The sequence below is a fragment of the Canis lupus genome, chromosome X, assembly GCF_011100685.1.
Source record: "Canis lupus familiaris isolate Mischka breed German Shepherd chromosome X, alternate assembly UU_Cfam_GSD_1.0, whole genome shotgun sequence".
Lineage (NCBI taxonomy): Eukaryota > Metazoa > Chordata > Mammalia > Carnivora > Canidae > Canis > Canis lupus.
In genome coordinates this window covers 62,232,355-62,258,760 of record NC_049260.1, presented here as the reverse complement: position 1 = coordinate 62,258,760, position 26,406 = coordinate 62,232,355, and the positions used below count along the sequence as shown (strand labels likewise).

Below are 26,406 nucleotides of genomic sequence, written 5' to 3'. Positions count from 1 at the left end.
TTAGAGATTTAATTCATTTACATCAAAGCAATTATTGATAGAAATCTATTTAATGCTATTTTATTACTTGTGGTTATTTATGAATTTTTTCTTTGATTGTTATCTTTCAAGTTTTACTGATTCGCTTAAGTGGTATATTTGGAATTCTTTTTATTCTTTGCCTTTTTATTAGTGTTTTTTGATTTGTGGTTATCATTAGGTTTATATAGAACCTCTTGTACATATGGCCGTCTATATTAACTTCATTGCATCCAGTTTGTTTTGAATCTCAGTTATTGCATTTTTTATTTCTATTAATTTTAACTCTTTTATCTCTGGGTTAAGGGCCTCCATAAAGTTTTCCATTCTTTTCTCAAACTAAGTGAGTATCCTTATGACTGTTGCTTCAAATTGTCCATCAGGCATATTACTTATATCTGTTTAGCTTAGATACCTGGCTGTAATCTTGCTTCATTTGTGATGAATTCCTCCATCTTGGCATTTTGTCTAAGTCTCTGTCTATTTCTCTGTGTTAGGAAAGTCTGTTAGGTTTCTTGTTCCTGAGAATTATGGCTTTATGAAGAAGAAGAAGTCATATAGTGTCCAGGGGCTGGCACCTCAGAGCGTGTCTTTGGTGTGTGCTGAGTATGCTCTACTGTGTTTTATCTGCTCTGTCCTTCTAGACCATTCCTCCTCAGAGTCTCTCCTTGCCTGCAGTGGGCAGTGTTTAGATGTGTGCAGGGGTTTCTGCTGGTCTCCTGGGGAAGGGGCCCATCACACTGAGACTGAGGCAAACTTTACCTAGAAGGGCAGTAAGGGTAGAGTGCAGAGATGTGGGTCCTGGAGTAAGCAGGTTTGGCACCCAGTGTCAGCACTGTGCTATTTGCCAAAGGTGGCTCTATGTCTATGTGAGTGGCAGGGGTGGGAAATGGTGCCAGCCAGCTCTTGTGTCCCAAGAGAGGAGTCTCTGTTTTGACTGCTCTCAAGGAAGCACTGTGAGAAGAAGGAATAATCTCTTCCAGTGTGTCTGGGTGTTTTTCAGTTGTTTTCATGCTCTTCACCCCAGGGTTGTTTTCCTGCCTTCTCTGTAGGAGCAGCACAGTGCCTTCAGGGCTTTATTCCAGTCAAGCTCCACCTTTAAGCTCCCATCTTCAAGCCCTGCTGATTGCAAAAACTCACAAAAATCAGCCCTTCAATTTTCCCAGCCAGTGAATCTGGGGAAGTGTTCTCCTTGTGCATTCTCCTCTGTGTTCCTCACTTTCTTGCCTTTCTCTGTGACCAGGGCTTCCTTCCCTCCACAGAACCCTGTTTCCCACCCAAACCATGTTTCCACACATCCTATCTTTCTTGATGTGCTTTTCTCCCTCTAATTGTGTGGAGTTTGTTCTGTCAGTCCTCAGGTTTATTTTTTGGGTATTCAGAATGATTTGATAGTTATGTAGTTGTCCTCAAGGGATGAGATGAGCCTAGGATCCCCTTACTACACCAGTATCTTCTAGCTGTCTGTATTCAGTTGATAGTCATTTAAGATTCAACCCAGTTTTTACTCCTCTCCTCCCACATTTTCAGCAATTTTAGGTATATGGTGTCATATTTTACATTCTTTTATTTTGTGAGTTCCTTGATTGATTTCTTACAGAAATACTCATTTTTACTGCTTTTGTGTTTCCTACTTACTGTCACTTTTGGTCTTTCCTTTCCACTCAAATAATCCTTTTTAATATTTCTTGTAGGGCTGGTTTATTGGTCATTAACTCCATTAGTTTGTCTAGGAAACTCTTTAGCTCTCCTATTCTGAAAGATAAGCTTGCTGGATAGAGTACTCTTGCCTGCAGGATTTTCCCATTCAGCACGTTGAATACATCAAGTCATTCCTTTTTTGTTTTAAAGTTACTGCTGATAAATCTGCTGATAGCATTATGGGATTTCCATTATATGTAACTGTCTTCTTTTGTACTACTGACTTATTTTTTGTTTACTTATCACTATATTTTGCCATTTTAATTATAATATGTCTTTGTATGTATTCACGTCTGTTGATTTTGTTGGGGGTTCTCTGTGCCTCCTGGATATGGGTATCTGTTTCCTCCCACAGATTAGAAAGTTTTCAACTATTATTTCTTCGAATATATTCTTTGCCCCCTTTCCTATCTTTCCTTATTCTGGGACTCCTATAATGCGAATGTTATTACATTTGATGGAGTCACTAAGTTCCCTAATTCTTTCACATCATTCTTTTTTCTCTCTTTTGTTTATCTTGATTACTCTGTCAGCTATGTCATTAATTTGTTCCTCTGCTTCTGCCAGACTGCTTCATTCCATCAAGTTTGTTACTCATTTTGTTTATTGAATCCTTTATCTCTGCTATTTATTCCTTATCTCTTTTAAGTGCCTCACTGATGTCTTCTGCTCTTTTCTTAAGGTCAGTGCATATCTTTATGATTATTACTTTAAATTCTCTATTAGGCATGTTACTTATATCTATTTTTCTTATATCTCTGACTGTGGCTTAATCTTTTTTTCATTTAGGAGAAATTCCTCTCTCTCTTCTGATTGTGTTTGCCTTTCTGTGTCTGTTTCTGTGTATTGGAAAGTCAGCTATGTCTCCTCTTCTAAGGGGTGATGACCTCTTGAAGAGGTCCTTGTAGTATCCTATAGTATAATGTTCCCTTTTCCTCAGGCCCCAGCACTTCAGCAAATTTTTCTAATGTGTGCTATACACACTTCATTGTTTTGTGCCAGCCACTTTATTCTTTAGGCCCATCTTCTGTAGATACTGTCTTTGCCTGCTCTTGGCATTGTTTGGACCCTGGCCTATTTTGGTGAGCTTTAAATAGGTGTGCTCACGTCTGCTTATGAAATGAGACCTGTTGCCACTGCCACTGGAACCCAGGTCCTGCAAAGCTCATGCATTGTTGGCAGGAGTTTGGGCCAGTCTTCTAAGGGAGAACTGCTGTGCTGAGGCTGAGGAAGTGTGACTTGGAAGGTTAGTTCCATCTGAGCATGGTGGGGTGGGACTGAGTATAAGCACTTTAGGTCATAAGTTCTGGTGCTATGCTATTTCTCATAGGTGGCCCTGATGGATGGGGGAGGGAAATGGCGTCTGTGTTACTTTGTTCACAGACAGGTCTCTCCGTGAATCCTGCCTCTTTGGGACACATCCTGAGATGGGCAGATAAGTTCCCCACTGTTTGCCTAAGGTGCTCATGAGATCAGTTTCCATGCCATATGTCTACAGTCCATTTGCCCTGAATTCTTTCCAAGAGCAGCCCCAATGCTTTTATGTTCTCCTAGAGCCAAACCCATTGACCTATAAAACTCCACGCTTTAAGCTTCACTGTTTTCAAGAACTCATGAAATTCAGCCTCTCTGGCTTACCAAGCCAGTTGGATGAGGATTCATTTTTACCATAAGCACTCTCCTTAGTGCTTATCTCTTACCCTTCTCTATGACCTTCCTCCCTCTCCACCATGGTGGCCATGATATATTCCTCTACAAAAACCGTGTCTCTGTGCTTTCTACCTTCTCTGATATGGCCTCTTCTCTACCTTTAGTCATGATTTGTTCTATTAGTCTTCAGGTCTATTAGTCTTCCAGGGTATTTAGGATGAATTGGTGTTAATCTACTTGTATTTGTGGGAGGATGAGAGCCTAGTGTCTTCCTACTCCATGGCCAACTTCCCCTCCATAGCAGATCTTCTTGTTTATCTGTTTCTCTTGCATGATCTGCTTCCCACACCCTATCCCCCCACACCAGAATGCCTTCATATCATATAGTTTTTAGTTGTAGGTTTCCTTCCAGGTGTGAGGTAGATACTTATTTGTAAATGGAATTGTTTTTCCTTACTAGGGATTTAAGACTCGAATTGTCCTTTATTTTTTTTAATTTATTTTTTATTGGTGTTCACTTTACTAACAAACAGAATAACCCCCAGTGCCCGTCACCCATTCAATCCCACCCCCCGCCCTCCTCCCCTTCTACCACCCCTAGTTCGTTTCCGAGAGTTAGCAGTCTTTACGTTATGTCTCCCTTTCTGATATTTCCCACACATTTCTTCTCCCTTCCCTTATATTCCCTTTCACTATTATTTATATTCCCCAAATGAATGAGACCATATAATGTTTGTCCTTCTCCGACTGACCTACTTCACTCAGCATAATACTCTCCAGGTCCATCCACGTTGAAGCAAATGGTGGGTATTTGTCATTTCTAATAGCTGAGTAATATTCCATTGTATACATAAACCACATCTTCTTTATCCATTCATCTTTCGATGGACACCGAGGCTCCTTCCACAGTTTGGATATCGTGGCCATTGCTGCTATAAACATTGGGGTGCAGGTGTCCCGGCGTTTCATTGCATTTGTATCTTTGGGGTAAATCCCCAACAGTGCAATTGCTGGGTCGTAGGGCAGGTCTATTTTTAACTCTTTGAGGAACCTCCACACAGTTTTCCAGAGTGGCTGCACCAGTTCACATTCCCACCAACAGTGGAAGAGGGTTCCCTTTTCTCCGCATCCTCTCCAACATTTGTTGTTTCCTGCCTTGTTAATTTGCCCCATTCTCACTGGTGTGAGGTGGTATCTCATTGTGGTTTTGATTTGTATTTCCCTGATGGCAAGTGATGCAGAGCATTTTCTCATATGCATGTTGGCCATGTCTATGTCTTCCTCTGTGAGATTTCTCTTCATGTCGTTTGCCCATTTCATGATTGGAATGTTTGTTTCTTTGGTGTTGAGTTTAATAAGTTCTTTATAGATCTTGGAAACTAGCCCTTTATCTGATATGTCATTTGCAAATATCTTCTCCCATTCTGTAGGTTGTCTTTTAGTTTTGTTGACTGTATCCTTTGCTGTGCCAAAGCTTCTTATCTTGATGAAGTCCCAATAGTTCATTTTTGCTTTTGTTTCTTTTGCCTTCATGGATGTATCTTGCAAGAAGTTACTGTGGACAAGTTCAAAAAGGGTGTTGCCTGTGTTCTCCTCTAGGATTTTGATGGAATCTTGTCTCGCATTTAGATCTTTCATCCATTTTGAGTTTATCTTTGTGTATGGTGCAAGAGAGTGGTCTAGTTTCATTCTTCTGCATGTGGATGTCCAATTTTCCCAGCACCATTTATTGAAGAGACTGTCTTTCTTCCAGTGGATAGTCTTTCCTCCTTTATCGAATATTAGTTGACCATAAAGTTCAGGGTCCACTTCTGGGTTCTCTATTCTGTTCCACTGATCTATGTGTCTGTTTTTGTGCCAGTACCACAAGTCTTGATGACCACAGCTTTGTAGTACAACCTGAAATATGGCATTGTGATGCCCCCAGATATGGTTTTCTTTTTGAAAATTCCCCTGGCTATTCGGGGTCTTTTCTGATTCCACACAAATCTTAAAATAATTTATTCTAACTCTCTGAAGAAAGTCCATTGTATTTTGATAGGGATTGCATTAAACGTGTAAATTGCCCTGGGTAACATTGACATTTTCACAATATTAATTCTGCCAATCCATGAGCATGGAATATTTTTCCATCTCTTTGTGTCTTCCTAAATTTCTTTCAGAAGTGTTCTATAGTTTTGAGGGTATAGATCCTTTACATTTTTGGTTAGGTTTATTCCTAGGTATCTTATGCTTTTGGGTGCAATTGTAAATGGGATTGACTCCTTAATTTCTCTTTCTTCAGTCTCATTGTTAGTGTATAGAAATGCCACTGATTCTGGGCATTGATTTTGTATCCTGCCACACTACCGAATTGCTGTATGAGTTCTAGCAATCTTGGGGTCGAGACTTTTGGGTTTTCTATGTAGAGTATCATGTCATCGGCAAAGAGGGAGAGTTTGACTTCTTCTTTGCCAATTTGAATGCCTTTAATGTCTTTTTGTTGTCTGATTGCTGAGGCTAGGACTTCCAGTACTATGTTGAACAGCAGTGGTGAGAGTGGACATCCCTGTCTTGTTCCTGATCTTAGGGGAAAGGCTCCCAGTGCTTTCCCATTGAGAATGATATTTGCTGTGGGCTTTTCATAGATGGCTTTTAAGATGTCGAGGAATGTTCCCTCTATCCCTACATTCTGAAGAGTTTTGATCAGAAATGGATGCTGTATTTTGTCAAATGCTTTCTCTGCATCTAATGAGAGGATCATATGGTTCTTGGTTTTTCTCTTGCTGATATGATGAATCACATTGATTGTTTTACGGGTGTTGGACTAGCCTTGTGTCCCAGGGATAAATCCTACTTGATCGTGGTGAATAATTTTCTTAATGTACTGTTGGATCCTATTGGCCAGTATCTTGTTGAGAATTTTTGCATCCATGTTTATCAGCGATATTGGTCTGTAATTCTCCTTTTTGGTGGGGTCTTTTGTCTGGTTTTGGACTTAAGGTGATGCTGGCCTCATAGAACGAATTTGGAAGTACTCCATCTCTTTCTATCTTTCCAAACAGCTTTAGGAGAATAGGTATGGTTTCTTCTTTAAACGTTTGATAAAATTCCCCTGGGAAGCCATCTGGCCCTGGACTCTTGTATCTTGGGAGGTTTTTGATGACCGCTTCAATTTCCTCCCTGGTTATTGGCCTGTTCAGGTTTTCTATTTCTTCCTGTTCCAGTGTTGGTAGTTTGTGGCTTTCCAGGAATGCGTCCATTTCTTCTAGATTGCCTAATTTATTGGCGTATAGCTGTTCATAATATGTTTTTAAAATCGTTTGTATTTCCTTGATGTTGGTAGTGATCTCTCCTTTCTCATTCATGATTTTATTAATTTGAGTCTTCTCTCTCTTCTTTTTAATAAGGCTGGCTAATGGTTTATCTATCTTATTAATTCTTTCAAAGAACCAACTCCTGGTTCTGTTGATCTGTTCCACAGTTCTTCTGGTCTCGATTTCGTTGAGTTCTGCTCGAATCTTTATTAACTCCCTTCTTCTCTTGGGTGTAGGATCTATTTGCTGTTTTTTCTCTAGCTCCTTTATGTGTAAGGTTAGCTTTGTATTTGAGTACTTTCCAGTTTTTGAATGGATGCTTGTATTGCGATGTATTTCCCCCTTAGGACTGCTTTTGCTGCATCCCAAAGATTTTGAACGGTTGTATCTTCATTCTCATTAGTTTCCATGAATCTTTTTAATTCTTCCTTAATTTCCTGGTTGACCCTTTCATCTTTTAGCAGGATGGTCCTTAACCTCCACGTGTTTGAGGTCCTTTCAAACTTCTTGTTGTGATTTAGTTCTAATTTCAAGGCATTATGGTCTGAGAATATGCAGGGGACGATCCCAGTCTTTTGGTATCAGTTCAGACCTGATTTGTGACCCAATATGTGGTCTATTCTGGAGAAAGTTCCATGTGCACTTGAGATGAGTGTGTATTCAGTTGAGTTTGGATGTAAAGTTCTGTAGATATCTGTGAAATCCATCTGGTCCAGTGTATCATTTAAAGCTCTCATTTCTTTGGAGATGTTGTGCTTAGAAGACCTATCGAGTATAGAAAGAGCTAGATTGAAGTCACCAAGTATAAGTGTATTATTATCTAAGTATTTCTTCACTTTGGTTAATAATTGATTTATATATTTGGCAGCTCCCACATTCGGGGCATATATATTGAGGATTGTTAAGTCCTCTTGTTGGATAGATCCTTTAAGTATGATATAGTGTCCCTCTTCATCTCACACTACAGTCTTCGGGGTAAACTTTGTCTGATATAAGAATGGCTACCCCTGCTTTCTTTTGAGGACCATTGAATGTAAATGGTTCTCCAACCTTTTATTTTCAGGCTATAGGTGTCCTTCTGTCTAAAATGAGTCTCTTGTAGACAGCAAATTGATGGGTCCTGCTTTTTTATCCAGTCTGAAACCCTGCGCCTTTTGATGGGGTCATTAAGCCCATTCACATTCAGAGTTACTATTGAGAGAGATGAGTTTAGTGTCATCATGATATCAAGTCAGTCCTTGTTTTTGTGGATTGTTGCATTGAACTTCTTCTTAAAGGGGAATTTTAAGAGTCCCGCTTAAAATTTCTTGCAGAGCTGGTTTGGAGGTCACATATTCTTTTAGTTGCTGCCTGTCTTGGAAGCTCTTTATCTCTCCTTCCATTTTGAATGAGAGCCTTACTGGATAGAGTATTCTTGGTTGCACGTTCTTCTCATTTAGGACCCTGAATATATCCTGCCATCCCTTTCTGGCCTGCCAGGTCTCTGTGGAGAGGTCTGCTGTTACCCTAATACTCCTCCCCATAAAAGTCAGGGATTTCTTGTCTCTTGCTGCTTTAAGGATCTTCTCTTTATCTTTGGAATTTGCAAGCTTCACTTTTAAATGTCGAGGTGTTGAACGGTTTTTATTGATTTTAGGGGGGGATCTCTCTATTTCCTGGATTTGAATGCCTGTTTCCCTTCCCAGATTAGGAAAGTTTTCAGCTAGAATTTGTTCAAATACATATTCTGGCCCTCTGTCCCTTTCGGCACCCTCGGGAACACCAATTAAACGTAAGTTTTTCTTTCTCAGGCTGTCGTTTATTTCCCTTAATCAATCTTCATGGTCTTTTAATTGTTTGTCTCTTTTTTCCTCAGTTTCCCTCTTTGCCATCAACTTGTCTTCTATGTCACTCACTCGTTCTTCCACCTCGTTAACCCTCGTCGTTAGGACTTCTAGTTTGGATTGCATCTCATTCAATTGATTTTTAATTTCTACCTGATTAGATGTAAATTCTGCAGTCATGAAGTCTCTTGAGTCCTTTATGCTTTTTTCTAGAGCCACCAGTAGCTGTATAATAGTGCTTCTGAATTGGCTTTCTGACATTGAATTGTAATCCAGATTTTGTAACTCTGTGGGAGAGAGGACTGTTTCTGATTCTTTCTTTTGAGGTGAGGTTTTCCTTCTAGTCATTTTGCTCAGTGCAGAGTGGCCAAAAGCAAGTTGTATTGGGAAAAGGAGAAAAAGAGAGGAGAGAAAGAAGGAAAGAAAAGAGAAAGAGAAAAAAAAGGAAGAAAAAAAAATGAAAAAAAAAGAAAAAGAGAAAGAAAAAGAAAGGAGAAAAAAGGGGGGTGGGGGAGGGAAACAAATAAAAAAGCAAAACAAAACAAAACAAAAAAAGAACCTTAGGGGAGTATCTTCTGATTCTGTGTACTTTAAGTCCCTTGGCTTCTCCTGGAAGTTGTCCGTCTAGCTGGTCTTCTGGGGAGGGGCCTGTTGTGCTGATTTTCAGGTGTTAGCAGTTGGGGGAGCTGCTGTGCCCCTGGCTGATGTAGGGCTCAGTGGGGGTTGTTTACCCTGTGAGGCCCCAGGAGCAACAGCCCTAGTGGCGGGGCCAGCTCTGCAGCCCTGGATTCAGCTCCGGCAGGAACGCTGGATCTCTCCGTCTGCAGGGCCTGGAGGCTCCGGGGCGGGCCGCTCATCTACTCAGCTGGGGCAGGAGCGTCCTTGCGGTCCTGGGCCCTCCCGGCCTCTGCCTGTCCCGGGGGGAGGCGGGATCCTGGGCTGTGTCCCGGCGCCCTGTGCTCCGGGGCCTGCGCTGTTGGATTCGCGCTCCCGGGCCGCGCAGCCCCCTCCGCGGAGCCGCCGCCGAGCCCCCTCAGCTGCTCCTGGAACCGCGCAGCCCGCTCCGCACGGAGCCTCTTCCTCTGCCGGAGCCTCTCCGAGCTGCTCCCGGGGCCAGGCAGCCCCCTCCGCGGAGCCGCCGCCCGAGTCCCTCGGAGCTGCTCCGGGTCCCGCCGGGTCCCTCCGTGCACGCTGCAGCCCTTAGGGAGCTCGGCGCACTCTCCTGGGCGCGCAGTTGCTCTGTTACTGTCCCAGGGTACCCGAGGGCATCCTCGCCCTTCTGGGTCCTGCTCCAACTCCCTGGGAGCCCCTTTCCGCCCAGGAAGGTTGGTGCTGCTCCTGCTTCTCCAGGAAGGGGCTCTCCTGTCCTGGGGACACTCGCCCTGGCCTTAGCCCGGCTCCTTGCAGGGCCCCTCCCCCTTGGATGCCTTTTGTTTCTTTTTTTCTTTTTTCCCGTCTTCCTACCTTGATAGAAGCGCAAACTCTTCTCACTGTAGCATTCCAGCTGTTCTCTCTTTAATTCTCAGGCCGAATTCATAGATTTTCAGGATAATTTGAAGGTTTTCTAGGTAATTTGGTGGAGACAGGTGATTTGGAGACCCTACTCTTCTGCCATCTTGCCCCTCCTCCCCCGAATTGTCCTTTATAAGTGAAATGTTGAATATCTTTTTATGTACTCTCTCATAAAGATTTGTACAGCAATGAAATGGTGTTACACATTTGCTAATATTGACTTTAATAATGCCATATGTGTTAAATAAGGGCAAACAGCATGAATATTAAATAGGAGATAAAACTCAAAACATTTGAATGAAATAAATATAATTCATCACACTTCATTTCCTATAAGACCTGATGACTTGGCTACTTTTTTGGCTACCTTTTAGTCTGACTAGATAATAAGATGACAAACATATCTAAGATGTATTTAAGAAAAAGAATATAGGTGGCGCCTGGTTTGCTCAGTTGGTTGAGCTTCTGACTCTTGATTTTGGCTCAAGTCATGATCTCAAGCTCCTGGGATTGAGCTCCACATGGCTTCATACTCAGCAAAGTGTCTGCTTGAGGATTCTCTCCCTCTCTCTCTGCTCTTCCATCCCCTCTCTGGAATAAATAAATCTTTTTAAAAAGAGAAAAAAAGAATATAGAAATAAATAAATTATTCAGATGTAATCATTGTATATCAGTGTGTCAGTAGAAATTTCTGTACTTATCAATATACTGAGGTATTTTCAAAGGAGACAGTATTTAAAAGACCGTTACTTTGTTTTATTTCAGAAAGGAAATTCTCATGAAAGATGTAAAACATTTTCTGTATCTGTAGTTGAACTTTTAACTTACTCAGCTCTCTAATAATCTGGACTTTTTGCTTGGAATATTTCATCAAGAAAGTACATTTGAAAATTCATAATTCAGTAATTATTCTTTAAGATGAGAAGACACTCCTAATAATGGCTAATTTGGGGACATTTGTTAAATCATACACACAAGCTGACATATCAAACAATATAAAAGGTCTTTACAAATACTATTTGATATATGTCTTATTTTCATTTTAATCTTATTTTTTTATTATTTACCTAGAAAATTATAGATGAAGGTTGTTTTTTTTTTGGTTGTTTTTATTATATTTAGGATAGATAAAAATTTAAGTAATTTTGTGGCTTTATATCTTTGATCTCATTAAGGTGATGGTGAGGTGGTAGAACAAGTAATTGGGCAACAAACCAATGACCAAGATGAAAGCATTCTTGACGGAATAATCAGGGAACTACAGAGAGAACAGGATCTTAGACTAATAAATGAAGGAGATGTTCCACATTTTCCAATTAATAGATCATATTCTGCTAATGGTGGTAAGTATGTATATATTTATATGATGGAGGTACTTTGTTTAATTTTACTTGCACTAAGTGATTACATGTAAGAAACATTTTAGGTTTTTAAATAAGAACATTTTTGTTAATTTACAATTGTCATATCGAATACACCAAAGTGCCATAATCTGATTGTCATTTGTTGCTAAAAGGCCTTAGCGTTTCTTAGAAATACAGGTAGTATATTTTAATAAACTGTTTTCTCTTAACTGAAGAATGTATTTGCAGTCTTTACATTTTTTCTAATAAATGAGGTGCTACAATAAGTACAGCCTTTTGGTAAAAGGGGACCAACTTACGTTTTCAAAATTAAAACCACTGTGAATATAAAAATTACTAACAAAAAATTTACCTTTCTTTGTTGAAAAGAAATTAACATTATCCCCTTCATCTCTTGAATTTACAGACATACACTGGAAGATAAGCCCTATTCTTAGGAAATACAGATGCAACTTCTGAATTGATTTTCAAAACACTTTGAATAATGACAATATTCTAATTTATTGTATCATTTCTTTACTTTACTTAAAATATGGCTATACATCTGAATTTTATATAAATCTTAGCTTCTGTCAGTTTTACTTTTTTTTAAATGATGGAGTTCTTCATGAATTTGCATGTCATCCCCTCTCAAGGGCCATGCTAATCTTCTCTGCATTGTTCCAATTTTAGTATAAGTCATGACGAAGCAAGTGCCATCAATTCTACTTTTATCAAGAACTATTAGTTGTACTTCAAAATGCAGTTGTCTTATGGGATTTTGGCAAATGTGTTTCTTTTTACACTTATATAATTGGGGTTTATTTGGATATAATAGCTTTTAGAATCCAAGAATTGGGGCAGCCTGGGTGGTTCAGCGGTTTAGCGCTGCCTTCAGCCCAGGGCCTGATCCTAGTGACCCGGGATCGAGTCCCACATCGGGCTCCCTGCGTGGAGCCTGCTTCTCCCTCTGCCTGTGTCTCTGCCTCTCTCTCTCTCTCTCTCTCTCTTTCTCATGAATATATAAATAAATAAATCTAAAAAAAGAATCCAAGAATTGAATAAAGTGATTTAAATTTGAGGTGATTCACAGGGTATTATACTCATTTCCTGATTATTAAGTATCCCATAAAATTAAAATTAAAACATTTCTTTGTTCACCTAAGGAACACCTAACTAACTCATAAACTTTACTTAACCTGGAAAAAGATAATAAGTGGACTGATAATCCTACAGTAACCAGGCCTTTCTGTTTCTAAGATGTAAAACTTTCTTAGAACCTTGATTTAGAGAATCATTAATGAAATCAGCATTCAGCTCTACCCTCAATAGCTCTACCCTCAATAGTAGAATTCTGTGGATAGATATGAAATGCCATTAGTCAAAACACCCCCACTGAATTCTATTTCCAATGTTTTTGTTTTTTTTTGTCTTTCCTGGGTGCTTTTTTTAATGGTTAAATGAATGATTCCATTTCTACTTTTATTTGCAAATACAACAAAAATAAATTTACAGGGACATGTCTAAGGACTTAGAAAAGGTTTCATTACTTCATTTCACCTTTTATTCATTGCTTATCAGTTTTGAAAATGAAAGTTTGTTAAAGTGTTTTTGTTTATCCTTTTTCTCTTATTACTACTTTTGAACGCCAATTGAAACTTTATTCATAAACCTTTTAATGGGCTAAATATAGGATTTAGATTAAAAGCTGCTTTCTGAAGTAGTGCTAATAAATATTTGTAAATCTACCAAATCATGCTAAATACACTTTTTGTATTTCATAAGCATTTATTAGATGACAGATGTGAATATACTTTGAAAAAATTTAAAAGAGTGATAGAAACTTTAAGCATTTATTGAGTGCCTTGCTTTATTCATCACTGTATAAAAACCATGAAGGTGGTACAGAAAATATAGAACAAAGGGATAGCAATGTTGTCATAGACTTTCCTATTTTAGTGTACTGATCTCTGAAAATTTGGTGCCTTCACTCAGAGAAACTGGTACCTTTATTTTTATTTTAGCTCTGAGAAGTCCAAATATGGATGTATCTTCTTCCCCAAATATTGGGTTTCGACGTAGTGGTCAGATCGAAGGTGTCCGACAAATGCATAATAATGCTCCCCGGAGCCAGATGGCCACTGAACGAGATCTCATGGCATGGAGCAGAAGAGTGGTGGTCAATGAACTAAATAGTGGAGTTAGTAGGTGAGTCAATAAGGTAACATTAATAAGAAAATTGAGAACTTTATTGTTTAGTTAGTCGATTTTATAACTAAAATTATTTTTTAATCAAGCTGAAGTTTTGTATGTTTTTCTACCTTATTCCAGTTAGTTCATTCTGTAACAACTATTTAATAATTATCTTCAATTGGCTTGGCTTTATGCTAAATGGTTTGGGAAATACAGAAAAATTAAAACATAGTCTTCCATGAATTTATAGTCTAAGTTAGAAGATAATACAAATACTATTAAGTAAGAATATGAGACCAGATGTGAGTAAATATTTCAATGATATGTAGACCCAAAATTCAACAGTGGTTCTGAGGAAAGGCCATCAATCTGATATTGGAATAGTTTGGGAATGCAATATAGGTATGTTGTAGATCCCAGTGCTTAGGGTAAATTTTGAAATGCCCTTTAAGTAGACTTCCTTGTATGAAAGGATTTTATTAGGATAAATTTTAAATTTAGAATACCTATTCCTATTTATAAATCCTAACATTTGCATTAATATCAATTCCAATTAATCCACATAGTCTGGAAGTAGATTTAGAAAAGAAGAAGAGGAACGCCTGAGTGGCTCAGTAGTTGAGCATCTGCCTTTGGCTCAGGGTGTGGTCCCAGGGTCCGGGAATCAAGTCCCACATTAGACTTTTTGCATGGAGCCTGTTTCTCCTTCCTCTTTCTGTGTCTCTGCCTCTCTCTGTGTGTCTCTCATGAATAAATAAATAAAATCTTAAAAAAAATAGAAAAAAAGAATATTTGACAGAGAACATACAATCTCTCTTAATCATGCTATCTCCTTTATCAAGCCTTTTACTGATTCATCCAACAAGTAGCAATCATAATTTAATTTCACCTTTTCTTTCTATAGCAATAATAAGAAAAAAGGAGACATAGCTAATTTATGAACTCCTGGCAGTAGAGCAATTTGAAATAATACTTTGCTCAAAATGTTAAAATACAGTTGAAAGAAGGAAGTCAAATAGATACTTGTATGCCAGTGTTCATTGCTATATTATCCATAATACTAGAACAATTGAAATAACTCCAGTGTCTGTTCTCAAATGAATGGATAAACAAATTGTGATATATACATACAAGGGAATATTGCTCAGTCATAAAAAGAATGAAGTTCTGATACCTGCTACCACACGGATAAACATTAAAAACATGCTAAGTGAAATACCAGACACAAAAAAGACAAGTAGCAGATGAAATATATATAGAGATATGAAATATCTAGAGTAAGCAGATTCATATAGACATAAAGTTGATTAGAGGTTAACAAAGACTGGTAGAAGGAGAAATAGAGAGTTACTATTTAGTGGTTACAAAGTTTGTTCGGAGTGATGAAAAAGTTTTGGAAATAGTGGTGATGGTTGTTACACAATATTGTAAATTTCAGTAATGTATACCGAAAAATGGTTAAAGTCGCAAATTTTACCTTTAAAGATTTTTTGTTATCTGACTTTAGACTGTTGGTTTGATTTTTGATGATTTTCTGTCACTTTGACATTTGTTATTAGGGTTCAGGAAGAATGTCGAACTGCAAAAGGTGACATAGAAATCAGTCTTTATACAGTTGAAAAGAAGAAAAAGCCATCTTATACTACCCAAAGGGTAAGTTTAGTATTACAGTACTTTGGGATATACTGCTTGCAAATATTTGCAGATACTGAGTTTTTCAAAGGTAGCAGTTATGTATTAAGCGGCTATTTTGCTAGTTGACTACATATAGGAAGCCTATTTTTTAACCCCAAATTGAAATACATAGCAATTATTAATAAAAAAGAATCACACACACACACACAAAAAAGAATTACACAAAGTCAGGACATCCTCCAAAATTTAGGACGTGTGGTCATTGTAAGTATAAAACATTTGTATTAAAATACCATTTTTATATGGTTAGAGTAAAACCTTAAAATTGTTGGCTGGTCACTAATCACAGTGTAAAAAAATGTTTAGATATCTTAGTAGTCACAAACCACTACCCATGGTCTAAATCTGGTCTACAGCCCATTCCTGTTAATGTAAGTTTTATTGGAACACAACCATACTTATTAACATATGGTCTATGGCTGCTTTTATATACTATAGAATTGAGTAGTTACAACATCTGACTTGCAAAGACAAAAATATTTACACTCTGTCCATTTACAGAAAAGGCCCACTCTTGGCCTACCTAATTATATAGGAGCAAAATCTGATTTATTTTGGAAAGATTCATATTCCCAGTAGAAACTTAGAAACTCCTAAGCAGGGAATCAGATTCCTATACTTCATTAGGTACATAGTAAGCCCCTTACTAGTATTCTGATATTGAACAAACTAGTGGCATAACAATGTATGTTCTTATTCCCAGATCAAACTATAACTCCTGAAAAGTATGGTAATGTGGATAGTCTAAGATGATATTAATTTTATTAAAGAAATCTAGGCAATGGGCACTGAATTTTAAAAGTGTTTTTCAGTATTGATAAACACAATTTTAGGTAAGTATCATATGAATATCGTCAAATATCCTTAGATAATATTTTTTGCCTACATTCTTAATTTTTAAATAAGCTTTGTTAGCTTATTTGATGTTCTCCAACAAGGTTATTTTCTTAGAGATTTTGAATGACTCAGATCCATGATTTATATTATTTTCTCCTGCTAAGCTGATTTGTCAAATATGTCTGAGACTAATTAACAAGGCAGTTGGGTCTGTAAACATTTTATATTAAAAATGGGAAATATTTACATATAGGATAAGAAACTGGTCCTTGATACTGATTTATTTATAAGAATTTTAAATTTGTTTACTCCAATAGCATACTACGGTTTTAACTTTTACATAAAGGTATATTATTAACATTTTATACTTGTAAAGGTTAGAAAACATAGTTTTCACGTTAATTTTAGTTAAAAATTAAATATTTTTATCGGTCTATCAAATGTAGTTTTTTAGAAAACTAAAGAAGTACATATTAAGAATTACATATACATAGGTATGATATAGATATCTTGCTTCTTGCATCTTGTAACAAACTATGAATAATATAGAATATGTAAATTCTGAGTCAGTCCATTCTTACAGCCCAAAATTTAGGCACTCTTTAACTTGATCACAAAATTTTCAAAATAGGAAAGTACTCAATATTAATGGAAGGTGGCGTAAATATACATGTATCTTGTATTTTCTTTTTGGGGATTTATTCCTAATTGTTACATCTATCCCCACCCTACCCCTGCCCAGTTGATTTGCTTTATATATGTTTGTGTTTGATCACTGGGCCTTCAATTTTTTTAAATCTATTTTCTTTCTGTTTTACAGAATGATTATCAGCCTAGCTGTGGGCGGTCTTTAAGAAGGACACAGCGTAAGCGTCAGCATACTTACCAAACACGGTCCAACATAGAGCATAATTCACAAGCATCATGTCAAAATTCAGGTGTACAGGAAGACTCAGACAGCTCCTCAGAGGTTAGATGTCTGCTATTTACTCAGTGTAATTTTTGGTTTCCCTGTTAGTATCATCACCTTGGATTTATTTTTAATAGTCATTTTAATAGAAACTAGTTCTAATGATTTTCTTTTAAGATTATTGTTTAGTAAGGCATTTAATAGGCAAATTTGAGCATTACATTGAATTCCTTTACATATATTCCCTGATTTATACCTAAGATTTTTTTTGCTTTTTTTTTTGGAGTTCAATTTGCCAACATATAGCATAACACTCAGTGCCCCCTCAGTGCCCATAACCCAGTCACCCCAACCACCCGCCCACCTCCCTTTCCACTACTCCTTGTTCATTTCCAAGAGTTAGGTGTCTCTCATGTTTTGCCACCCTCACTGATATTTTCACTCACTTTCTCTCCTTTCCCCTTTATTCCCTTTCACTAATTTTTATATTTCCAAAATGAATGAGACCATATAATGTTTGTCCTTCTCCCATTGACTTACCTCACTCAGCATAATACCCTCCAGTGCCATCCTCGTCAAAGCAAATGGTGGGTATTTGATGGTTCTAATGGCTGAGTAATATTCCATTGTATACATAGACCACATCTTCTTTATCCATTCATCTTGGGATGAACACCAAGGCTCCTTCCACATTTTGGCTATTGTGGACAATGCTGCTATAAACATGGGGGTGCAGGTGTCCTAGCATGTCACTGCATCTGTATCTTTGGGGTAAATCCCCAGCAGTGCAATTGTTGGGTCGTAGGGCAGTTCTATTTTTAACTCTTTGAGGCACCTCCACACAGTTTTCCAGACTGACTGTACCAGTTCACATTCCCACCAACAGTGCAAGAGGGTTCCCCTTTCTCCACATCCTCTCCAACATTTGCTGTTTCCTGTCTTGTTGATCTTCACCATTCCTAATGGTGTGAGGTGATATCTCATTGTGATTTTGATTTGTATTTCCCTGATGGCAAGTGATGTGCAGCAGTTTCTCATGTACTTGTTGGCCATGTCTATGTCTTCCTCTGAAATTTCTGTTAATGTCTTTTGCCCATTTCATGTTTGGATTGTTTGTTTCTTTGCAGTTGAGCTTAATAAATTCTTTATAGATCTTGGATACTAACCCTTTACATATACATATATCTTCTCCCATTCTGTAGGTTGTCTTTTAGTTTTTTTGACTGTTTCTTTTGCTGTGCAGAAGCTTTTTATCTTAAGTCCCAATAATTCTTTTTGCTTGTGTTTCCCTTGCCTTTATGGATGTATCTTGCAAGAAGTTACTGTGGCCAAATTCAAAAAGGGTGTTGCCTGTGTTCTCCTCTAGAATTCTGATGGATTCTTGTCTCACATTTAGATATTTCATCCATTTTGAATTGATCTTTGTGTATGATGTGAGAGAATGGTCTAGTTTCATTCTTCTGCTTGTGGCTGTCCAATTTTCCCAGCACCATTTATTGAAGAGACTGTCTTTTTTTCCAGTGGCCAGTCTGTCCTGCTTTGTCGAATATTAGTTGACCATAGAGTTAAGGGTCCACATCTGGATTCTCCATTCTCTTCCAATGATCTATGTGTCTGTTTTTGTACCAGTACCACACTGTCTTGATGACCATAGCTTTGTAGTATAACCTGAAATCTGGCAGTGTGATGCACCTAGCTCCGGTTTTCTTTTTCAATATTCCCCTGGCTATTCGGGGTCTTTTCTGATTCCACACAAATCTTAAGATTATTTGTTCCAACTCTCTGAAGAAAGTCCATGGTATTTTGATAGAGATTGCATTAAACGTGTAAATTGCCCTGGGTAACATTGACATTTTCACAAAATTAATTCTGCCAATCCATGAGCATGGAATATTTTTCCATCTCTTTGTGCCTTCCTCAATTTCTTTCAGGAGTGTTTTGCAGTTTTTAGGATATTGAGTCTTTACCTCTTTGGTTAGGTTTATGCCTAGGCATCTTATGCTTTTGGGTACAATTGTAAATGGCATTGACTCCTTAATTTCTCTTTCGTCAGTCTCACTGTTAGAGTTTAGAAATGCCACTAATTTCTGGGCATTGATTTTGTATCCTGCCACACTGCCGAATTGCTGGATGAGTTCTAGCAATCTTGGGGTGGAGTCTTTTGGGTTTTCTATGTACAGTATCATGTCATCTCCAAAGAGGGAGAGTTTGACTTCTTCTTTGCCAATGTGAATGCCTCTTTTTGTTGTTGCCTGATAGGTGAGGCTAGGACTTCTAGTACTGTGTTGAATAGCAGTGGTGAGTGTGGACATCCCAGTCTTGTTCCTGATCTTAGGGAAAAGGCTCCCAGTGTTTCCCCATTGAGAATGATATTTGCTTTGGGCTTTTCGTAGGTGGCTTTTAAGATGCTGAGGAATGTTCCCTCTATCCGTATACTCTGAAGAGTTTTGATCAGGAATGGATGCTGTATTTTGTCAAATGCTTTCTCTGCATCTATTGAGAGGATTATATGGTTCTTATTTTTTTTTCTTGGTGATATGATCTATCACATTGATTGCTTTACGAGTGCTTAACCAGCCTTGCATCCCAGGGATAAATCCCGCTTGCTCATGGTGAATAATCTTCTTGATGTACTGTTGGATCCTATTGGCTAGTATCTTGGTGAGAATTTTTGAATCTGTGTTCATCAGGGATATTGATATATAATTTTCCTTTTTTTGTGAGGTATTTGTCTGGTTTTGGAATTAAGGTGATGTTGGCCTCATAGAACGAATTTGGAAATATTCCATCTCTTTCTATCTTTCAGGAAGAGCTTTAGTAAAATAGGTATTCTTTCTTCTTTATACTTTTTATAGAATTCCCCTGGGAAGGTATCAGGCCCTGGACTTTTCTGTCTTGTGAGGCTTTTGATGAGTGCTTCCATTAATTCCCTGGTTAACGACCTGTTCAGATTTTCTATTTCTTCCTGTTCCAGTTTTGGTAGTTTGGGGTTTTCCAGAAATGCATTCATTTCTTCTAGATTGCCTAATTTATTGGCGTATAGCTGCTCATAATAAGTTTTTAAAATCGTTTGTATTTCCATGGTATTGGTGGTGATCTCTCCTATTTCATTCGTGATTTTATTAATTTGAGCCTTTTCTATCTTCTTTCTAATAAGGCTGGCTATTGGTTTATCTCTATTATTAATTCTTTCAAGAACCAACTCCTCGTTTTGTTGATCTGTTCCACAGTTCTTCTGGTCTCTATTTCATTGAGTTCTGCTCGAATCTTTATTAACTCTCTTCTTCTGCGGGATGTAGGATCTATTTGCTCTTTTTTCTCCAGCTCCTTTAGATGCAAGGTTAGCTTATGTATTTGAGTTCTTTCCAGTTTTTGGCTGGATGCTTGTACTGCGATGTATTTCTGCCTCAGGACTGCTTTTGCTGTATCCCAAAGATTTTGAATGGTTGTATCTTCATTCTCATTAGTTTCAATGAATCTTTTTAATTCTACTCTAATTTCCTGGTTGACCCTTTCATCTTTTAGCAGGATGCTCTTTAACATGCATGTGTTTGAATTTCTTCCAAACTTCTTGTGATTTGATTCTAGTTTCAAAGCATTATGGTCTGAAAATATGCAGGTGACAATCCCAATCTTTTAGTATCAGTTGAGACCTGATTTATGACCCAGTATGTGGTCTATGCTGGAGAAAGTTCCACGTGCACTTGAGAAGAATGTGTATTTAGTTGCATTTGGAAGGAAAGTTCTGTAAATATCTGAAATCCCTCTGGTGCAGTGTATCATTTAATGCTCCTGTTTGTTTGGAGATGTTGTACTTAGAATATATGTCAATTACAGTGATCCCTGTGTTCAAGTCTCCCAGTATAAGTGTATTATTATCTAAGTATATCTTAGCTTTGGTTATTAATTGATTTACCTACTGGAAGCTCCCACATTAGGGGCATAAATATTCATGATTGTTAAGTCCTCTTGTTGGATTGATCCTTTTAGTATGATATCATATCCCTCTTTATCTCTTACTATAATCTTTGGGATAAAGTATAATTTTTCTGATATGAGGATGGCTACCCCTGCTTTCTTTTGAGGACCATTTGAATGGCAATGGTTCTCCAACCTTTTATTTTCAGGCTGTAGGTGTCCTTATGTCTCAAATGAGTCTCTTGTAGGCAGCAAATAGATGGGTCTTGCTTTTCTACCCAGTCTGAAACCCAACCCCTTTTGATGCGATCATTAAGCCCATTCATGTTCAGAGTTACTATTGAAAGATATGAATTTAGTTCATCATGATACCTATTCAGTCCCTGTTTTTTTGAATTATTTCCTTGGACTTCCTCTTGCTTTTACAGTGTCCCTCTTAATATTCCTTGCAGAGCTGGTTTGGTAGTCACATATTCTTTCAGTTCCTGCCTATCTTGGAAGCTCTTTATCTCTCCTACTATTCGGAATGAGAGCCTTGCTGGATAACGTATTCTTGGCTGCATGTTTTTCTCATTTAGGACCCTGAATATATCCTGCCAGACCTTTCTGGCCTGCCAGGTCTCTGTGGAGAGGTCTGGTGTTAACCTAATACTTCTCCCCATAAGGTTTAGGGATCTCTTGTCTCTTGCTGCTTTAAGGATCTTCTCTTTATCTTTGGAATTTGCAAGTTTCACTATTAAATTTCAGGGTGGTGAACAGTTTTTATTTATTTTAGTGGGGGATCTCTCTATCTCCTGCATCTGAATGCCTGTTTCCCTCTCCAGGTTAGGAAAGTTCTCAGCTATGATTTGTTCTAATACACATTCTGGTCCTCTGTCTCTTTTGGTGGCCTCTGGAATCCCAATTGAACATAGATTTTTTTCCTTCTGAGGCTGTCATTTATTTTCCTGAACGTTTCCTCATGGTCTTTTGATAGTGTTTTCCTTTTTTCCTCAGCCTCCTTCCTTGCCATCAACTTGTCTTCTATGTCACTGACTCGTTCTTCTACCTCATTAACCCTTGTCATTAGGACCTCCAGTTTGGATTGCGTCTCATTTAATTGATTTTTAATTTCGGCCTGATTAGATCTAAATTCTGCATTCATGAAGTCTGTTGGTACCTTTATGCTTTTTCCAGAGCCACCAGTAGCTTTATAATAGTGCTTCTGAATTGGCTTTCTGACATTGAATTGTAATCCAAATTCTGTAACTCTGTGGGAGAGAGTACTGTTTCTGATTCTTTCATTTGTGGTGGGTTCTTCCTTCTAGTCATTTTGCTCAGTGCAGAGTGGCTAAACACAAGTTGTACTGTTTAAAGGTAGGAAAGAAGGGGGAAAAGGAGGGGGAAACAAACAGAAAACAAGAAACAAAGAGGTGTATCCTCTGAATCTGTGTACTATAAGTCCCTTGACTTCCCCTGGAGCTTTCCAGTGCTGCTTGGTTAAGATCTAGCTCTTCCCCTGTCCTTCCATGTTGTCTCTGCAGGAGGTTCCTGCTGTGCTGATTCTCAGGTGTGTGCACCTGGGGGTGCTGCCCCACCCCTGCCAGGTGCATGGTTCATTGGGAGCTGTTTATATTATGAGGCCCCTGTTTCCTAGCAGTCCTGCTCAGTCCCAGGCACAAGGTGACACCAAGAGGAATAACAACAGTGGTGGTGGCCATCTCTCCCGCCCTAGAGTCTGCTCCAGCAGTAGCTACTGCAGTCTCCCATTCTGCAGGGGCCTGGATGCTCCAGTGGCAGGGCCCCTGATCTGTACAGCTCGGGGCCACCTGGTGGCAGGACTGTCCTCACTCTCCTGTGCCCTCTTGGCCTCCGCTTGTCCCAAGGGGAGTGCTGGATCTTGGGCTGTGTCTCCTGGCATGTTGGGCTCTGGGGTCTGCGCTGCTGGAATTGCGTTCCCGGCCGCGCAGCCCCCTCCACGTGGAGCCGCCGCCTGAGCTGCTGCCTGGGCTGCTCCCTGGGCCCTGCTGCGTCCATGCTCCAGCCCTTTAATTAGCTCAGTCTATGGTGCGTGGCATGCTCTCCCCGGGTCTCATTTCCTCTGTTAGTGTCCCCAGGATCCTGGGAGCTCCACTGGCCCTCCTGGGATCTTGCTCGAGCTCCCTGCAAGTGCCTTTCCATCTGAGAAGATTGGTAAAGTTCCTGCTTCTCCGGACTGGGATTTCCTGTCCTGGAGGCACACCTGGCCTTAGCCTGGCTCCTCGCGGGGACCCCTCCCCCACTGGATGCTTTTTAGTTATATTTTTCTATCTTCCTACCTTGATAGAAGCGCGAACTCTTCTCAATGTAGCATTCAAGCTGTTCTCTCTTTAAACCTCAGGCCGAATTCTTAGGTTTTCAGGGTGATTTGAAAGTTATCTAGGCAAGTTGGTGCGGCCAGGTGACTTGGCCTACTCTTCTGCCATTTTTCTCCACTCCCAATAAGATTTTTTTTTTGAGAGCATAAAATATGCCAGTAAAGTTGACTTTCAAGGACACCTGGGTTGCTCAGTGGTTAAGTGCCTGCCTTTGGCTCAGGGTGTGATCTGGGAGTCCTCAGACTGAGTCCCACATCGGGCTCCCTGCATAGAGCCTGCCTGTCTCTCTGCCTCTCTGTGTCTCTCATGAATAAATAAATTCCTTAAAAAAAAACTTTGATTTTTGGACAGTGAGAGGTAATTTGCCCAGAAATAAAAAGTGGAATATAAACAGTGATAGTTTACAGTCCCAGACCTGGTTGACTGTGTATTCACCTGAATACGTAGATTTTCCTTTATTGTTGACTTTGTCAGTCTTGGAAATTACTAAGTGATGGCTTCTTTCAGTCCTACTTTTTTCATGGTAAAGAATAGAGTATTAGAATAGAGAAGGACAAACATTATATGGTCTCATTCATTTGGGGAATATAAAAAATTGTGAAAGGGAATAAAGGGGAAAGGAGAAAAATGAGTGGGAAATATCAGAAAGGGAGACAGAACATGAAAGACTCCTAACTTTGGGAAACGAACTAGGGGTGGTGGAAGGGGAGGTGGGCGGGGGGGTGAGGGTGACTGGGTGACGGGCACTGAGGTGGGCACTTGATGGAATGAGCACTGGGTGTTATTCTCTATGTTGTCAAATTGAACACCAATAAAAAATAAATTTATTAAAAAAATAAAACTTGTAATGAACTTTGGACATCAGAAATAAACAAACATTACATTAAATAAAAACAAAAAAAAAGAATAGAGTATACCAATTCTTTTCTTCCTTTCTTCTGCAATCCTGTCCTTTTGTCTCTTTAGTTGTTAAGTGGATAATGTCAGTTTAATCAATCATTGGCAATATATGGCACTCCTATCATTTTTTCAGCTTTCACAGTTGTTTAATTCTTATCAATGACGCCCTTCCTTCTCTCCCCCACCTATGAAAATCTTGAACTAAAAAGAATGGTCAGATATTGAGGAATGTTGTTACCTTTCTCATGTGATAATAGTGGTGTGGTTTTGTTTTAAAAAAGAATCCTAATCTTACTAAATGTTCGTAGTTAAAATGGGTTTTTTGTAAGGATTTACTTTCAAATAATTACTTGGGTATGAGTCATTTGGTCATGGTACAGATAAAACAAGACAGGCAGCGAGTTATTGTCTAAACTGGAGATTGTGTACACAAGGGTAATTTATTCCCTCTATTTTGGTATGTTTGATATTTCACATAATAAAAAGTTTATTAAGTTTTATGGAGAATAGTTATATTAACTTGGCAGAGGCATATAGATATTTTTTAAACAATGATCTTAATATTTAAGAGGGTTATATTTGAGAACCTTAAGGAGTCTGTTCAGTCTTTGAAATAATAAAAGATGTCCCATATCATTAAGATAGTAGGTGTTAGAAAGTTTTTAATACCTGGTAGGCTTAGTTGTGAGTTACAGTTATATGTAGAAAAATGATTATGTCCATTGTTAAAAATTTATTTATTTTAGAGAGAGAGAGAATGAGTGAGTGAAGGGGCAGAGGGAGAAGGAGAGGAAAGAGAGAATATCAAGCAGACTCCCCACTGATCACATGCCCATCATGTGGCTCAATTCCACATTCATGAGGTCACAATCTGAGCTGAAACCAAGAGTCACATGCTCAACTGACTGAGACATCCAGGTGCCCCCAGATTATGTGTATTTTAACTGGATTGTTGGTTAGAGGAAATACAAAAAGTGTTATAAAACAGGTAGTGTGTGCTAATTAATAATATGCTGATTAATAACCATGTATCTCAATTGCTGGCTCCTTGTTGCAGGAAGATGAAACTGTTGGCACAAGTGATGCTTCTGTAGAGGATCCTGTTATTGAATGGCAAAGTGAAAGTTCTTCCAGGTAGTTTTAATGGTTTTGATTTGGTCAAAATTATTTGAGCATTTTAAATTTAATGTGAAATTGTGTTCTTGTAAGACTCTGGTAAAACCAGAGTTAAAATAGTATTTTATAATGGAAAGGCTGCTTGGTTGGAAATCCAGAGACTTGTTTTATCCTGGTTCTGCCAATATCTTTTTGGGCATGTCACTACACATTAGTTTCCTCATTTCTAAAATAAGTTGCTTTGTAAATTCAAAACTCTGCATCTTAGCAGGCTATATTTAGTTGAGTTTTAAAACAGCTATATTTAACCATTTCCAGGGATTAGGGGCATCTTTATTAAAGGAAGCTTTTGTGACTTGGACAGGAAGTTTGAATTTTAAATTCTGTTATGGGAAATGAACTACTATACTTTATCCAAGAAGCATTTCACTGAAATAACTTAAATAATGATCAAAAATCTATATTGATATTTTTCTGTTCAGTTAGAATTAAATCAAGCATATTATTTATAATGCTATTTTATTACAAAATGATCATCTTTCAATTAGGATGCAAAACTATTCCTTTTCTAAACTTACATATTCATAATTTTGATATCTTTATAGTGATTCATCAAGTGAATATTCTGATTGGACAGCAGATGCTGGAATAAATTTGCAGCCTCCAAAAAGACAGACCAGACAGGCAACACGGAAAATATGCAGCAGCTCTGAGGAGGAGAATTTGAAGTCACTAGAAGAAAGGCAAAAGAAACCTAAACAAACTAGAAAGAAGGTTTGTAAATTTACAAGTTGTTTTTGTTGTTTTTGTTTTTGACTTTGACACTTGAATAATAGTAACAGTTGACTTTTCTCTAAAAATAACATTCCATCTGGGAAACTAAGTAAAATTGTTTAAAATTACTTTAAAATAAAAAGAATTTCATTTTTTTCTGTTATCAAAAGTAGAAGCCAGAATATCTTCATTCTTATTTTAGTCATTATTAAATTAAAAGATTGGTAATCACTTCTCAAAATATAGTAGAGTTTTACATAATAAGGTACTATAATAAAAAAGTGTTATTCTTGTCATATTTCTGTTCATAAATTTCTTTTAAATATTCATTTATTTATTTATTTGAGAGAGAGAGAGAGAGAGCACTAGTCGGGGAAGGGGCAG

The 26,406-nt window shown here is 38.2% G+C and overlaps 1 protein-coding gene and 1 non-coding gene across 5 annotated transcripts in view; one reads left to right on the top strand and one right to left on the bottom strand.

The window, feature by feature from the left end:
* The window catches only part of BRWD3 (bromodomain and WD repeat domain containing 3), a 176,244-nt gene that overhangs the window by 94,953 nt on the left and 54,885 nt on the right, over positions 1 to 26,406 (top strand). For all 4 annotated transcript variants that reach the window (XM_038587783.1, XM_038587781.1, XM_038587782.1 and 1 more), the window contains 6 exons: positions 11,176 to 11,343; positions 13,368 to 13,551; positions 15,096 to 15,189; positions 16,889 to 17,038; positions 25,190 to 25,266; positions 25,854 to 26,022. In XM_038587783.1, the coding sequence (XP_038443711.1) occupies positions 11,176 to 11,343; positions 13,368 to 13,551; positions 15,096 to 15,189; positions 16,889 to 17,038; positions 25,190 to 25,266; positions 25,854 to 26,022 (842 nt within the window). The remainder of the gene's footprint in view (positions 1 to 11,175; positions 11,344 to 13,367; positions 13,552 to 15,095; positions 15,190 to 16,888; positions 17,039 to 25,189; positions 25,267 to 25,853; positions 26,023 to 26,406) is intronic.
* On the bottom strand, positions 11,954 to 12,058 carry LOC119868605. The gene has a single exon (XR_005386595.1). It is a non-coding gene; the product is annotated as a U6 spliceosomal RNA (small nuclear RNA).